This window comes from Cucurbita pepo, chromosome 14, assembly GCF_057944985.1.
Source record: "Cucurbita pepo subsp. pepo isolate OVF chromosome 14, ASM5794498v1, whole genome shotgun sequence".
Classification (NCBI taxonomy): Eukaryota; Viridiplantae; Streptophyta; class Magnoliopsida; order Cucurbitales; family Cucurbitaceae; genus Cucurbita; species Cucurbita pepo.
In genome coordinates, this window is record NC_141811.1 from 4,746,876 (window position 1) to 4,763,568 (window position 16,693).

General features: G+C 37.9%; 3 protein-coding genes across 3 annotated transcripts; all 3 read right to left on the reverse strand.

The window, feature by feature from the left end:
• Nucleotides 1–701: 701 nt before the first annotated feature.
• On the reverse strand, nt 702–3,928 carry LOC111809961 (SGNH hydrolase-type esterase superfamily protein). The gene is made up of 5 exons (XM_023696456.2): nt 3,525–3,928; nt 3,276–3,403; nt 1,955–2,194; nt 1,351–1,606; nt 702–1,266 (listed from the first exon to the last, which is right to left on the reverse strand). Exons 1-5 carry the CDS (start codon nt 3,868–3,870, stop codon nt 1,037–1,039), a joined length of 1,200 nt encoding a protein of 399 aa, XP_023552224.2. The 5' UTR covers nt 3,871–3,928; the 3' UTR covers nt 702–1,036.
• A 770-nt stretch (nt 3,929–4,698) lies between these two features.
• On the reverse strand, nt 4,699–11,480 carry LOC111809960 (dynamin-related protein 5A). The gene is made up of 16 exons (XM_087117524.1): nt 11,157–11,480; nt 10,531–10,594; nt 10,341–10,448; nt 9,491–9,592; nt 9,044–9,094; nt 8,749–8,810; nt 8,282–8,372; nt 8,024–8,088; nt 7,620–7,814; nt 7,379–7,498; nt 7,097–7,167; nt 6,767–6,992; nt 6,254–6,304; nt 5,464–5,692; nt 5,175–5,314; nt 4,699–5,086 (listed from the first exon to the last, which is right to left on the reverse strand). The coding sequence occupies exons 1-16, from the start codon at nt 11,283–11,285 to the stop codon at nt 4,958–4,960; spliced, it is 1,833 nt and encodes a 610-aa protein (XP_086973650.1). The 5' UTR covers nt 11,286–11,480; the 3' UTR covers nt 4,699–4,957.
• A 749-nt stretch (nt 11,481–12,229) lies between these two features.
• Nucleotides 12,230–16,357, reverse strand: LOC111810689 (UDP-glucose 4-epimerase GEPI48). Its single transcript, XM_023697437.2, has 9 exons — nt 16,077–16,357; nt 15,866–15,915; nt 15,101–15,236; nt 14,893–14,994; nt 14,582–14,809; nt 14,408–14,486; nt 13,546–13,628; nt 13,169–13,260; nt 12,230–12,417 (listed from the first exon to the last, which is right to left on the reverse strand). The coding sequence occupies exons 1-9, from the start codon at nt 16,257–16,259 to the stop codon at nt 12,327–12,329; spliced, it is 1,044 nt and encodes a 347-aa protein (XP_023553205.1). The 5' UTR covers nt 16,260–16,357; the 3' UTR covers nt 12,230–12,326.
• Between the last annotated feature and the right edge of the window lie 336 nt (nt 16,358–16,693).

A 16,693-nucleotide genomic window follows, 5' to 3' on the forward strand; every position in this document is an offset into this window, starting at 1 on the left:
AAATTCGTTACTTATGATGGTTGAATGGGCATTTTACTTGAGAGTTTTTAAATTCGTTACTTATGATGGTTGAAAATTTATCTGGTTCGAGTGCAATACATGATCAAATTTACTATAAGTTAGTGTTAGGACTTAAAATATAGATGGGTCGTGTTACAAATCTCAAAAAATTCAAAAAAGAAAATATAAATTATATTATTTTTGAAGTATAGGTCTCATATGCGCAAATCAATCAAAGTTTTAAGTATTAAAGAAAAAAATATTTTTTTAAAATTATACATAGTCTCAAGAACAAAAAATAAAATAAAAATTTAACAAGTAAAATAAATGATAGTTAAAAAAAGTTGGGAAAAAAACAAGCATAAAACTAAAGTCAATATCGTACAAAGGTTTTAGATACAAAAATGTCCTCCATAACTTACTAAAAATTAATGATTTATTAAACCCAAAATTAGAGACTCGATAATGTATTAGATAATCGTCAATGTTTTGTTAAAATATCATTACTAGTCGCCGTACCCGCCCATTATATATTTATTTTACCATAGATTGTAGGAAAGAGACAGTGTATTCCAAGAAAGAGAGTATTCTACAGAGCGTTTTATATTCTCTTCTCGATTGGTCTTGACAGAGAGCGCTAGTGTTTCTCACAAAAGAGTTGTGTTCAACGTGTTTAAGAATTTATTGAATACAAGATTAAAAACGTAAAGATCTAATTCACAATAGGACTAAAAGCAACAACCTACGATACTCGATCACATCAACCATTTATCCCATTTAGTTACTTCATCGTGACTGACGTATAGCTATGGTTCCTCACCAAGGTCAATCAACGCTAAAGAAAGGAAAACAAGGGCATACAAAAAAAGGAACAAAAAGGAGCAAGCAAGTATATAGCATTTGGAATTCTATTAGTCTATTTTATATGTCAATGTTTCCTATCATTACTAGACAAAGGCAATATGAATGGTACCGGGTATTACGTTGAATGTGTTGGTGCAGCTTTGTGAATGAACATGTCTGGCCAAAGTGCCACTCAGCCTTGGGAGTTTATCACGTCCTGCAAATTCTTAGGATAGCACATTGTTGTGTGGAGGCCATTCCACACGTTGTCTGCAAGAATGGCATTCACTGCATCTGTTGGATGGAATTGATCCCACCAGATATGATTCGAAGCATTTTTGCAAGCCATAAGTGGTGAGATGCACAAGATCCAACCATTGTAGCGACCAAACCCACAACAAGCATCAGAAGTTACATTGAAACCTGGATGAAAACAAAATGACACGATGAGAGGCAGATTCGGTTCATGGTGAAAAGAGTAAAAAGAAGTTAGATTGTGTCATTCACCATAACGTTCATGGTTCTTCAAAATATCCATTGAACCTTGCAGCAAATCACAGAAGATAATACTTAAATCAGGCAGCTCCATGCCGAGCTCCTCAACTATGTATCTCATGGCGAAGTTGAACTCCATGACCATATCATTTATCTCCTCAATACACTCTCCATTCTCACTGCCGTATTGCCATAGGTAAAATGGAGCACATCCAATAGGTGCCAATCCCATTACAACAATTCTCCTAGCATTCATGTTATACAAGTTCTGACCACGAACACAAAATCTTTCAGGAAGGTTTCTAACAATTCATAAATTAACACAAAAATTGAACATCTATGCAGGGCAGAAGCAGCACCCAAAAACAAATGCAGGGTTAATTTCCAATATCTAAGATGATTCAAGAGCTCAAAATTTGGAAAATGAAAATTCGTGCACAAAAACCGATGATGGCATCTCTTTGCCTTCAAGATATTGTTTTTGTGCACGCATTTTCATTTTCCAAATTTTGAGCTCTTGAATCAATAAGAACTATTAATCAAATGTCTATATGTACTAGCATTTCTTCCAGCTGAGATTAGAAAACTGATGCAACAAGAACTATTAATCAATCACCTTGATTTCCTGTTTGATTGTGGTTGCCAGAAATTGGTTAAAATTCCATGGAGGGTAGAGATTTTGCACACGCGATATATTAAACAGATAGTAATGGATGTAATCGTTGATTCCAATTGATATGTAAAAGACTGAATCGGAAATGTGATCAGCAGCAGCATTCTCGCCCATGGTTAGAACAAACTGCTGAAAAGTGTCCATAAATTGCTGAATTTGCCGTGTGAAGGAAATGTGTTGGCCCTGTCACAAATGACATTTCAAAAAAGCGAAGGAATCCATAATATCAAGTTATACTTCCATCTCCTTAGCGGATAATGAGGTAAATGACGAATAACGATAATATCTACCATCTAAATTGTAATAGCCTAAGTCCACCGCTAGTAAATATTGTTCACTTTAGTCCTTTCCTTTCGAGATTCTCCTCAAAGTTTTTAAAACGTGTATGCTAAGGAGAGGTTTCCACACTCTAATAAAGAATGTTTCGTTCTCTTTCCCAACCGATGTGGGATCTCACCACACCCTTTCGGGGCCCAAAGTCACTGAGAATTTGCCTTCGCGGGTCACTCGTTCCCAGAGACAAGCCCCGGCTCAAATGCCTTTGCCACCAAAATCTACCCCAGCAAGGAAGTGATCCTGCATCCTTCAAGAATTCCAGGCTAGGAGCCTTGATCACAAATTCTCCCCAAAGAAAGGAGTCGGAGTCCGGCCCTGTCAGAAGAGGACTCAGTCTCCTAACCGAGGTCTACGTCAGAATCGTCTGAAGCTAGCTCATTCCCTGAACACCGTGGGCTAGGAGAGTAGGTAGGAGTATTCCCCGCAATGACTACGCCCGATTCATCTCGACGTCTCTTCCGTCATAGAGAGAGTTGCTAGCACACCACCTCGTGTTCACTCCCTTCGGGACCCTGGTGTCTGGCTCTGATATCATTTGTAACAGCTCAAGCCCACAGCTAGCAGATATTGTCTTCTTTAGGCTTTCCCTTTCAGGATTTCCCTCAACGTTTTTAAAATGTGTCTCCTAGGGAGAGGTTTCCACACCCTTATAAAGAATGTTTCATTCTCCTCCCCAACCGACGTGGGATCTCACGTAAATCAACCTAAGATTACTTAATGCATTATGAAACTCCTTTACTCTTATGAATAAAATAATTTGTAACAGAACAGAATATTCAAATGCTGAAAGAAATTGAGATCATCGAACAAGTCAATCCATTCAACGAAGCCCTGGACGTTTGATTTGAAACTAGTCCGTTTGCATACATCTTTTATAGATGGTTTTAATCAATTGATATAGCTAGTCGAAATTGAAGAAAAGAAGTACCAATTCAGATCCACTGGTGAAGATAACTCCAGCACTAGCTGATGCGTAATTCACTCCTTGAATCATATCTTCCACTGCTCCAGCATGCCCAAGATAACTCGGAACAAACGGAAGTCCAAGACGCTGGGCTGAAAAGCGGAAGAAAAAAAAAGAAAAAAAGATCAACTCAGAAATTCAAGACATAATAAGAGAAACGTCTAAACATCATGACATAAACCAAAAATAATCAAGAAAGTAAAGCAATAATACCAAGAAAATCGACGGGAATTCTTCCATTACAGAACCTTCCAGTAGGTCTGTGCGTGTCGAAATCTCGACCATAAGGAAGGTGATCGGCGCGGGCGAAGGTTCCGAGGAAATTGTTGGTGCCGCAGTCGACGGTAGAGTCGCCGATGACGAAAAGGGCGGGGACTAGAGAATTCGAGGGCGGGGGAGAGGCGGGGAAAGTGGGAAAAGATGAATTTGGAGGGGTTGTGAAACCGTAAGGGGTTGGCGCCAAAGGATTGTGAAGTTTGGGGATTATGAGAGCTGTTGATGGAAGAAAAATGGAAGAGATGAGGATGAAGATTAGGAAAATTAGCAGATTAAGCGCCATTAATTTGACATTCGGAGAGAGATCGTACTTGAATTAAGCGGGAAGATAACGGCTTCAACCAAACTGCAATCACAATGACAAAAGTTCAAATTTTCGAATTCTCACTTATAACTTTTAATTTTCAATCAATTTTAAATATATATATTTTTTTAAATTTACAAATACGGTGAACTCAAAATTAAATTTTAATTTTATATCTATTAAATTAATCCCCAAAACTTATATGAAGTTTGAATTAGAAAAATACATAATTAAAAAGCTATTATGGCCGTCGTTTCCATTTTTTTTGTATCTTAGTTTTGATACTTAAAAAATAAAAAGTAAAAAAATAAGTTAATTTTGTATCTTAATTTTGTTACTTAAAAAGTAAAGTGAGAAGGTGGGAAGGGGATGGAGAGCAGGACAGGGAATATGATCCTCGTCCTCTGACCGTTTAGCTAAATAGGAGAAATCTCTCCGCACTCTCTCTTTCATTCTCTATTTAAACGAGAATTCTCACTTTGTGAAGCCGAGTCTAACTCATTGACATGCTAAATTTGAGGTAACCATCGTGATCGATCAGCATAAATCCAAAGTTTAATTTATAATTTCACCCATGATTTACATATATCAAATGTTTTTTTTCATTTCAAAGGGCATGAAACCCAAACGTATTAATACCAAACAAAATCTAATTTCATGTCATATCCTGGGGAACATTGGGTAATTGGAGAAAAGTACTTTTTGAGGTACAAATTGTTGCTTTGCTTACCTTATCTGAGAGTGTTTCAGCCATCAGATCCATCTCCAAAAGAGAGAAGAATCACCTGTGAAGTAATTCAAAACAAAGAAAAAGAAACGCAGGTAATCTCTTCGTATAATATTGTATAATTGTAGTCCAGATATTGGTATCCATATTACACCAAGGGGTGTGTCGAAGAAAGATGGCCAAAATCACTTCTTTATATAGCGTCTAAAATTGAATACAACAAAATCAGCTTATCCACCTAAACTTCTTCTGCGCAATGTATGAATGAAAGAATTGTGCTGCCATCTTACCTCCCAGATTCTAGATACAGAAGAAGATATCATACAACATCTAACAATCTTACTTCGACCAAGCAACCGCGTCAATTTCTGCTTGCGCGCTTCTGTATAACTCCAGCCTCTTTGCTAGCGCAGTCCGACGCTCCATGATCGCTGGATCCTCGTTCAATAATGATGATAGGCGCTTTTGCTGCAGAGGAAATACCAAAGATGTAATTTGGGTAGAGAGAGGCAAATTTGGAATGTTTGATCACAAGGAATGAGGGGAATTATTCTACCTCTAGTTTTCCCAGGTCGGTGAAAAAGTGGTCGAGGAGGCTTCTTTTGGCTTCTCGTACTTGACAATAAACAATGGACTTCGGAATCGAGTTTCGTAAGGTTGCACAAACCATATGGACATAAGATAGCACTGTTGTACCTGTATGTGCCACAAGAAGATACATATCATTGAACATATTCAAGAATTTAAGTACTAAACACGTAAAATAAATGTTACATAAGAAGCATAGCACGTGTAGAAACAAAGTTGTAGGGTAAGATACTCTAATTATATAGTTGAAGACCTACCAACACGCCTTAAATACGAGTCATTGTATCGGTCAAAAATTGAATGTGTCGGGTTGCCTCCCTTTTCAATATCCTGAGGAAGCTTCCGGAAGAAATCAACTGTCAGGTAGCTGGACTCCATATCTACAAGGAGAAGTGATGCTTTCTTGCTTTGCTCTCTCATTCTTTCAAGTGATTCAATAGCTGCGTTTCCCAACTCCACTCTAAGACCAGGATACTGCTTTAATTCCTGACAGCAGCAAAAGAACACTTATGAATAAGATTCAAATAAAAAACGCAATCTTATGTATCAGAAACTGAGGATATTGTCATCAGCCCTGCCTTAAGTATTGCCAATTAAGGTAGGAATGAGAATTAAAGACAACAAGGTTCAACTCTGATAAAGCAGCTCAAATTAAATTTGAACAAATTCTATAACACTAATAAATATATAATAACCAAGGATGGGAGGAAAGAATTTTCCCCAAAAAACCAATCTAGAAAGTAACGACAATAAAATTTGAAAATATTGCACATGATAAAAGATTGATTAAACAGCGTTTGACCATTTCTTGCACGAGTGAACAGTAAGGTTTAAAAAAACACGTATTTTAAGACAGTACTTCTCATGAACGGATTTTTTGGTGCAAGACAAAAAATTATGTAATCAACTATATTCTATGCAAAACTTCTTAAGTTGGAGACCACCAAACCAACAGCAGTAAGTCATGACAGACTGAAAAAGCACGGAACATGGTTCTGATTAAGAGTATCATATGCAAGATTCAAAAAAAAAAAAAAAAATACATACCAGAGTTTCACCCATAGCTTTGTGGACCAGATCCTTCAATATAGCATGAACCTGAAATTAGAGAAAAAAGATTAATAACACATGAAGAATGATGAGCGTCTAATAGAATATTAACAATGGCAGTGAAATCTGATCTGATAATGAGAAAATACTTCAACTAAGAGAGAAGTAAAAAGGGGAAAACATGTAAAAATGATAATGCAAACAATACAAGTATGCTTGAGATACTGCAGTCAGTGACTGATCCATGGAGGAAATTTTTTAACAGGTAAGCCATTACATTGGACACGATATGTAAACCTGTTATCAAACAAAACCGGTCACTCTAAAATTCAGGTTTTAACAGGAAAGAAGAATTGTCAGATCAAAGTCCTTGAAGCAGAGGCCAAGAACAACAAAATGTCCAAGTCAAAACCCAACTTCTAACAGCTAAAAGTCTATATGGCAGGTGTCCATCTTCCCCTCCCTCCTGCATCAATATCTCACAAGTAAAGCAAGTTGTTCTGCACATACCGCATCAACACATGACTCAGCTGGGCCTCTAATAGTAACTAAAGTAGATTCGATCAGACGGCGATATCCTTGTTCAGGAGCTATTAAATGAGGTTGATATCCATCAGCTTCAGTAATAAGCTTCTTTACATTTTCCATTGACAGTTGCCTGTCAAACTGCAACCTCTTCAGAGCAGCAGGAAGTTGGTCATCAAAGACATTGTAAATTTTATCACCACCAGGACGCCTGTAGAGAGATCAGGATATGGAATTGTTCAGGAAACATGAGAAAAGTCATTGGCGAGGAAGCATTACATATTACAAAAGAGAACAATTGAAGCATAAACATACACGCCATCGAGGTGTTCTTTAAAATTCTGATCAAAAGCACGGCAAATTTCCATAATCATGTATAGTTTTCCCTGCATTTGGCAAACAAAAAACAATAAAATGTCAACATAAGAGAAGTAGCTGAAGAAACATATATTGACAACCTCTCCACAACCATCTTACTCAATCTAAAGCATACATCCAACATTAAGATCATGTAAAACTAAACAGTAAAAGTGAACTCTATTAGATAGTTTTAGGACCAATAGACTAGAGGCAGCCCGTTGAACTTAAGGAACTTACTCCAGCATCATTTGCAACAGGCCTTCCGAGACGGCTGAGTTCGGATTCAAGTTCAGAAATGGTCTTGTTAATGAGGTTTTGAATGCCCGGGATTTTGGACTTGATTACCGTTTCTAGATGCTGAGATTAACATTGCAATTACAAGAAATCAGACATTAATAGCCAGAATATGCTACTATATACAATTTCAAGAGGAGGAGGAGGAGGGGAAGATATGAGACAAAATAAAGGGTAAGCTTACCTTAGAAAGAACCTTTGCTAGATGCTCAGAGCCCATCCTACGAGCGAGGTGCTTGTATTCTGGAGTATTAGCAAAATATTCCCGCTCTCTACGCCTAGCAGCAATCATGTCAACATTTTTGTTGATGTCTGCTTGTGAACGATTCACAACACCAACCCAAGGAAACTTCAACCTATAAGCTTTGCCTTCCAGCATCTTAGCAATGCAACGCAAAGAATGCAATTTAGAATACATGATCCAGTAGGTGAATACACATCCACCAAATCAAGGAAACAAATATTCAAATACCAATTCTCTGTAGGGGCAAAAAAAATCTTTTCAAATTCTACTTACTGTTCTTCAAAGGGGCTTATAGAATTAAATTACTTTATGTTTGAACTTGAGGGAGTTAAAAAAATACTTACATCAACAGCATCGGTTCCCTTATCCATGAGATCAATCTTTGTCAATACACCAAGAGTCCTCTCCCCTAAGAGAAATATAGCAAAGGGTTAAAGATACCCAGTAACAAATTTACTCCTTCAAAGAAGACTTGAGAAAACAACAATGACAAAAATTAGCACGAAGTATGCAACTTTTTGTTGTTTTTGTTTTTCTTTTTTTTTTTTTTTTAATAAAAGAAAGCATGGATTATGACAAATAACAACAAACATTGGAGTTACCTGTAGGATCAACTTCACGAGAGATTTTAATTGCATCAGAAGTAGCCAAATCTTGATTGGCAGGTGAAATAGCAAGTATAATACAGTTAGGCTGCATCAGGGCATAGCAAATAAATTAATGAGCAGAGTGATTTTCATCCTTCTACTAACAATGGAAGTGTAAACAAAAATTGTTCAAAGTTACAAGACATTTATAGCAGCATCACAAATGGGATTAAGATGTAAATTCTTCTGCTAGAGGTAAAAGCTAAACGCAACAAATTTCCTTAAAAAAAAGGTAGGAACAAGATGTACTCAATTCATCAAATAAACTGTAAAAAGTTAACTGAATCTCACTCAATTTCCTAAAAAAAAAAGGAAAAAAAAAAGGTACACTACTTTCCGAGAAATAAAAATTAATGTGGATAACAAGAGATTATAATAGATGATTAAAATCAAAAGAGCATCCACCATTTGCTGAACCTTACCTTTTCAATAAAGGAGCGAACCATCGTCTCGATTTCTTGAACAATACTTTCTGGTTGCCCCTCTGAATATTGTAAGAGAATACATAAGTTGTCAGACCATAGCACAAGAAGGAGAATAAGAAATCAGAATAAGTTGATATTTCTGGGCTGTTTTAAAGTTTCCAAGGAGTACATGAAATAGGAGAGGTTCTCAATTAGGTTTGATAAATAGGCATTAACTTCCATGGATGGACAAATCAGATTAAATCACTCGCGTACAACTTGACAGCAAGATTGTTGAGAAGAAATGACTTACCGACAGCTACTTTCGTCAGCCCAGGAAGATCAATAAGTGTCAAGTTTACAACTGCCAAAATTTGAAAAATACAGAGAATGTGTGAGAAGATGCAAGGAAAGTGTACGAATACCAAATGCGTCTAAATATTCAGTCAAAAAACATAGCAACGTTAATATCTGCTAAATATTCCCAAGATGCATTTCCATTAATTTAGAAAATAAAAATACAAATGGTTTTCAAAATAATTTCTCAAACTACCCTAAATCTCAAAACACTATTCCATCATGGACAATCTCAACCATGCAACTTTATGAAGAACAACTAGCAAAAGTTATTTTCTGCTAGGTTTGAAAATGTCTTTGACCAAAGAATGTCAGTTAACCTTTAATATGAAAAAGAAAATTAATACTCGGACACAAGATGTACAAAAGATGTATCAGGAAAAAAAAAGAAACAAAGACCTACCATTGGGAGAATATATACTAAGATGAATTGGGACACTGGAAATTTGTTTAGAACGACCAGTCTCTCGATCCGTCTCATCTTGAATCTCCTTCCTGACAGCGACTGCAAAAACATGGTTGTGCAATAAGTAAAAAGTTAGATAAAGAAATCATTTACACATTTTTGCAGCCTCGTTCAAAAGTGTACACACAAAAACATTGTTCAACCAATTTGTCATCACAACACATTATCCAAGACTCTTGCTAGTTCAAATCATAAGAATATGAATATTCCTCCCAGAGAATGCATTAAATCATCGAGAAGTACAAAGTAGTACTCATGATCTTCTGCAAATGAATGGACCACACCATCCAGTCAGTTCCTAAATATGGTTCATTTCACTCTATCATTCTCGCATCTCATTTGCCATGCCGGACTACTGAGTCTCCCAAGAATTTTAAAACTGGACTGTGTACCAAACGGCTTCTTTGCCATTGACTGGTGATTCTATTAGTATGAAAGCTTCAAAAGACTAAAATGACTTCTTGCTAGAAGGTGGAATCAAAATATTTTTGCAAGTAATTTGATTGGAGCCCAATAGAAGTAACTCAAAAGGCGAATTTGAGGACTTTGACATTAGGTTCTACCAACACTTATGACATGAACCACTCCTTCCAACACACATGGGATGTAATCCAATCATTCAGTAAGGAGGCATCTCATACCTAGTCTTCATACTGCATCTTTATTTTTATTCTTAGTAGTAAAGCTTTGTTTCTTACCCCCACCCCCCAAAATAAAATAAAAGAAAGATAGAAAGAAAGGAAAACACAAGTAAATTGAAATATCAAGAAAATAGAATGATATTTACCGAAATCGGTAAATCTTTTCCTGGGAAGGTGGAGAAACTCCGCATACTCTCTGCTTCCTTCGTCAATTTTATGAAGTTGCAAGACAAGAGGACGCCTAGTAACAATACCTGTAAGACATCATCCTATTTAGCCAAAAAAATGCAGACTGTACATTTTACTTGTCAAGAATCTTAGTTATCCATTAATTACCAGATCCACGGGGTAAGAAATCCTTGCCGACAATGCTCTCTAACACTGAAGACTTGCCCGAACTCTGCGAGAGTGGAAAAAACAGAGGTTATTTCTGCTTGCCTGTGGTTTAAGAGCTACAGCTCTCTCCAGTTAAATCGACACATAGCAACAGATAGGACGTCCAGTCGATTAGAAAAATGATCGCGGAGAAGCCCTATGCCAACAAGAAAGTTCCGATACAAAAGTTTAATGCAGCGTCTACTTTAGTTCGGATATTACTTTAACGCCTATTTCCCGAACAGAACCCAACCCAAAATTGAGCTGAACTTTCGACGAGTCACATGGATCCGCAGACCAAACTCGATTGCTAAATCAGACAACGAAACGATCTATTCGCAAAATCATCTATGTTTAATATTTGATTGAGCAACAAAACCTCCGCACTAAGGATTCAGCAAAAATATCCATCCACTCCAAACAATAAAAACATTAAAGGATAAGGAAGAGCAAGAAGATCTCATTCCCAAAACACCACCATCAGCTCAGATTGCTGAAGTAGCGTTAATCAGACAGGAGCAAACACAGTTAGAAGAAACAGCAAGGCAAAAAAAAAAGAGAGAGAGAGAGAGAGATCGGAAACAAACTTGACCACCGACGACGGCGATAGACGGCAAAGAGTCCCAGAGTGTAGGCAATGCGCTAGCTTCACCATGGTCACCAAGAGCCGTACAAGCCCTCTGAATTTTGTTAACGAGAGAGATCAAATTGTCCATTTTTAGAAATCAAATATCCAAATCGGTCAAGACGAAGTCAGATCAGATCGCCTCGATCCGACAACTAATCAAGGCGACGACGACGCTTGAAACAACTTCAAAATCCGAGATCTCCGGCTCAGAGAAAGAGAGAGAATCGGGTTTGAAGAAACTGGAAATGGAAAGAGGAAAAGATAGAGCGGCCGTAGAAAGCATTCGGCTAGTCTATTATTTATACTTCAGAAACTTGTAGCCATGTACCCGCAATTCTTTTTACTTTTTTAAATTAAAATTTATTTAATTTTTTAAAAATCAAGCCATTTCTGAATTTCTTTTTAATTTAATTTCATTGAAAGTTTGTGAAAACTACAAAGTTATTTTTTATTTTTAGAATTTAATTTAAAGGCTATCATAGGAACATTATAAAGAAATAATATAAAAACAACCACTTTTTTTTATATTTATATTTTTTTTAAAATTTTAATTCAATAAATATTTTAATCAATTGAGTTATATTCAATATACAGTCTACAACCCTCGACCATTTGGACCCATTAGATCCCAAGATATTTAGAACCGTTGGAAGGTCACCACTCTTGAAAAAGCCCTCTTCTTGGATTTAGAAACCCATCATAATGGTTTTTTTGTCATTATCAATTTACGCATTCAAATTCAAATTTGAACTAATCTACTCTCAACAGCAGTTCATGCTCTTTCTGGGATGCCATCATTTAGTTCTAATAGCCACCCGATCACCTTTTTTCATTCACACGATTCGAAAGAGCCCGCATAAAAAAAGGTTTGGCTAAGAGAGATATAACACTTTCATAGCTCGTAATGTGTAAATCTTGTCACACTAAGACCGATCAATATCCTAACGAAACGGGTTATATCATAATCCATCAAGATCTAACTCTCTCCTTGTTTTCACAAAATCGAACGAAATTGATCAAAAACTGGAGGACTTCGAACTTCAAAGAGCTGTTTTTATTAAATAGGCTTCATTACATCGAGATATCTCAGTTATGATCAACTTGGAAGGTAACCAAGAAGTAATACCCATCACTTGGAGCTGGGAGGTTCATAGCCATAAGGATTCTTGCTGGCCCAGTTCCACTGATCCCTGCACATCTCCTCTATTCCATATTTTGCTCTGCATTCACAAATGAAATTGTAACATCATCTTTTCCATACCTCCAAACTATCTGGATTCTGTATTTGTTTCTTAGGTCCAACAAATGCCCAACAAAATACAACAGATCAATGAGAAACGTGTTGCAAATCCATTACAACGTTCGGTGTTGCTGAAGCAGTACTTTCATCCGGTGTATTTGTAACAGCTCAAACTCACCGCTAACAGATATTGTCCGCTTTGGCTCGTTACATATCGCTGTTAACCCACGGTTTTAAAACGTGCCTACTAAAGAGAGATTTCTACCCCCTTATAAGGAATGTTTCGTTCCCCTCTCCAACCAATGATTTCCACACCCTTATAAGGAATGTTTCGTTCTCCTTTCCAACCGATGTGGGATCTCACAATCCACCCTCTTAGGGACCTAGTGTCCCCACTAGCACACCGCCCGGTATCTGACTCTAATACTGTTTATAACAGCTCAATCCCACTGCTAGCAGATATTATCCGCTTTAGTCTGTTACGTAGCACCGTCAACCTCACGGTTTTAAAACATGTCTGCTAGGGAGAGGTTTCCACACCTTTCTAAGGAATGTTTCGTTCTCCTCTCCAACCAACGTGGAATCTCACAGTATTTGAGGGGTTAGTTACCAAGTTATTTCTTTGAAAGCAAGCTAAACCCACTCGACATGACATAGAGGAAATAGCAGGTGGAACGTAAACAAACATATATGATCTATAAAGGAAACCATTAAAGAACAGTGAGACATACTTCCAGTTCAGCTCCTTTTCTGCTTTGTGTGTAGACGCGTAGACGATTTCAGCGTCACCGGGTCGGCGTGCAGACATTACAAGAGGAATTTTCTGGATCAGAGACATTTAACCAGTGAATTCAGATGGGAGATGAAGTAGTGCCATGATGGGAAGAACAAACATTCAAATACTTCTAAACTTCTAAGAAATAAACGCTATTCGTGCTCGTGATGGAAGTGGCGGTAACGACTGTCGTGGACGGGGATAGGCTATTGAGGTCCCATCACCATCCAGTTTGCCTTGGATCCAACCATACTCAGGAACCAGGAGCGTAACGATCATATCTAAAGAGGTCGAGTTTCGAGGTAAAAATGCAAATGAAAGAGGCAAAAATACCTTTCCAGATGCCTTTTCAAAAGCTGCAACCATCTCCAAAACTGATGTACCCTTTCCAGTTCCCAAATTGTAAACTTCACAACCTGTCATGACACATATCGTTCAAACTCTTGAATGATTTAATTTTCATTTGTGACGGTATAAGCCCGAGGTGTCCTCACGGCATTATGAACGTTATTACAGCTCAAAATCTAAATTTTACGTGTCAACTAACAGTCAAACAAACCTCTAGCAGATATTGTTCTCTTTGGGCTTTCCCCTCTGGGCTTCCCCTCAAAGTTTTAAAACCCGTCTGCTAAGAGAGGTTTCTACACCCTTATAAGGATGTTTCGTTCTCCTCTCCAACCGATATGGGATCTACACCCTTGGCACACCGCCCGGTGTCTGGCTCTGATACCATTTATAATAGCCAAAACCCACCGTTAGCAGATATTGTCCGTTTTGGTCCGTTACGTATCACCGTCAGCCTCACGATTTTAAAATGCGTCTACTAGGGAGAGGTTTCCACACCCTTATGAGGAATGTTTCGTTCTCCTCTCCAACCAATATGGGATCTCACAATCCACCCCATTTGGAGGACAACGTCCTCACTGACACACCGCTCAGTGTCTAGCTCTAATACCATTTGTAACAGCCAAAACCCACTACTAGCAGAAATTGTCCCCTTTGGCATGTAACGTATTGCTCTCAGCGTCACGGTTTTAAAACGCGTTTACTAGGGAGAGGCTTTCACAGCCTTATAAGGAATGCTTCATTCCCCTCTCCAACCAATGTGTGATGCACCTTCGACGAAAAGGTCAAAGGTTCGATTCCTCTCTACCATGTAATACCAGAAGCAAAGAGCCAGAGAGTTGTGTATTACCTATACCAGCCGCATCCAACTTGCGCAATGCAGCAATGTGTCCATCAGCTAAATCAACAACATGAATATAATCACGTACCTGCAAAGGACATTACATCTTTTAATGGGACGCCTGCACGAAAAACCAGCAATCATGCAAGCAACACGATTCTAGTGTCCCGAAAATCAGCTTACTCCAGTTCCATCTTTCGTTGCATAGTCGGTTCCAAAGACTGTCAAGGCAGGACGCCTGCCAACAGCAACTTGCTGCACGAAAGGCATAAGGTTGTTCGGGATTCCACGAGGATCCTCGCCAATATAGCCACTGTGATGTGCACCAACTGGATTGAAATATCTTAGCAATATGATTTTCCATTCCGAGTCCGATCGGTACGTGTCACGACATATTTCTTCTATGAAAAGCTGAAAGAGAATCAAAACCACATGTTATACTCAATACCAAGCAAGAACAGGAAAACAGCAACGGTGCAACAGTGAATTGATACCTTGGTTCGTCCATATGGGTTTGCTGCAGAGAGGGGGAATTCTTCTGTACATGGCACCTCCTTTGGCCAACCATAGACGGTGGCTGAAGACGAGAAGACGAGCTGAAATGTCGAAAAATATACGAAAACAATCATGGAAAGTAACATTTGTTTTCGATTTATATCAGTAGAACAATGTTTTTAGTAGCAACTAAATAGAAACAAGTACCTTTTTACAACCATGGGCCGCCATGACTTCCAATAAAGTAATTGTTCCAATCAAGTTGTTGTCATAGTAAAGCAATGGTTTCTGTACACTTTCTCCAACTGCTTTCAGCCCAGCAAAGTGAATAACAGTGTCAAATCTGCAATGAAGAGTAGTCAGCTGAGCATTAGAAAAGGCTGGGCTAGTAGATATTGTCTTCTTTGGGCTTTCCTTTCAGGGTTTCCCCTTAAGATTTTAAAACACGTCTACTATGAAGAGGGTCTAGCCCTACTCCCACTAGTGTCTTGCACCATCTCATGATTGGTTCTAATACCATTTGTAATAGCCTAGTGGGCTTGCGCTGCACTCACTAGGCTGTTACAAATGGTATCAGAGCCAGACATCGGGCGTTATGTCAGCGAGGATGCTGGGTTCCAAGGGGGTTCTAACGGCCTAGACCCACCACTAGCAGATATTGTCCTCTTTGGGTTTTCCCTTTCGGGCTTCTCCTCAAGGCTTTAAAACGCGTCTGCTAGGAGTAGGTTTCCACACCCTTATAAAGGGTATTTCGTTCTCCTCCCCAACCAATGTGGGATGATATCACAGGAGTGGATTTGTGAGCTCCCACATCGGTTGGAGAGGGGAACAAAGCATTCCTTATACGGGTATGGAAACAACTCCCTAACCGATTATATAAAGATCATGCAAATTCGTGCAGAAGGGCATTAAATAAATGAATCCCTACTTTCCTATCCAACAAAACTGTTGAAGAACAGAGCAAGTTCTTACAGTGTTGAGGCAAACACCTTCTCCAAAGCCTGTTTATCCCTGAGATCCACCTGTTATGATTTGACAAAACAGCAGAAGACAGAAATTCAAAACCCAGAAAGGAAAACAGAACAAATTAGAAGTTCATAACCAAAGAAACCTTAAAAATGAAAATCCAGTTCAGGAGTAAACATGAAGACAAACATAACAAAACCAGAACCGAAACAGAAACCTTATGGAACGAAAGATTTTTGCCGAGATCGCCGGCGAGCTCCTTGACACGACGAACAGCAATTTCAGAGGAATTATCCAAATTATCGACAACGACAGTCCGGTAACCGCCGAGGAGGAGCTGAAGAACAGTGTGGCTTCCAATATAGCCAGCACCACCGGTGACAAGAATGGATTTCGCCATAACCAGAGAAGAGAAGATCAAAAGGCCGCTGAAGAAGAAAGATTCGGAAATGGAGAACAAATTTATAGAAGTAGAGGCTAAACTGGAAGAGAATATCAGAGAAAAAGTCTGTTTTTTCTTCTTTTTACTTATTCTTGTTTTTTTTTTTTTTTTTTTTTTCCTTTTTGTAATCACTAGGAAAAAGAATAGGTGGGGACTGGGAGGGGTAATATTGGTATTTTGGTATTTTAATAGTTTTTTTTTTTTTTTTTTTTTTTTTTTTTTTTTGTCTATTCAACCTTTTTAAAATTCACATATTCATTCTCCATAAATTAATTAATTTAAAACATATGAAAGATATTAAAATTTTGTTAAACACATTTCTTTTAATTATAGTAATTTATGGTCTAAAAAAGTTTTTTTTCTTTTTCTAAATGGTTATTTTTTAATAATGA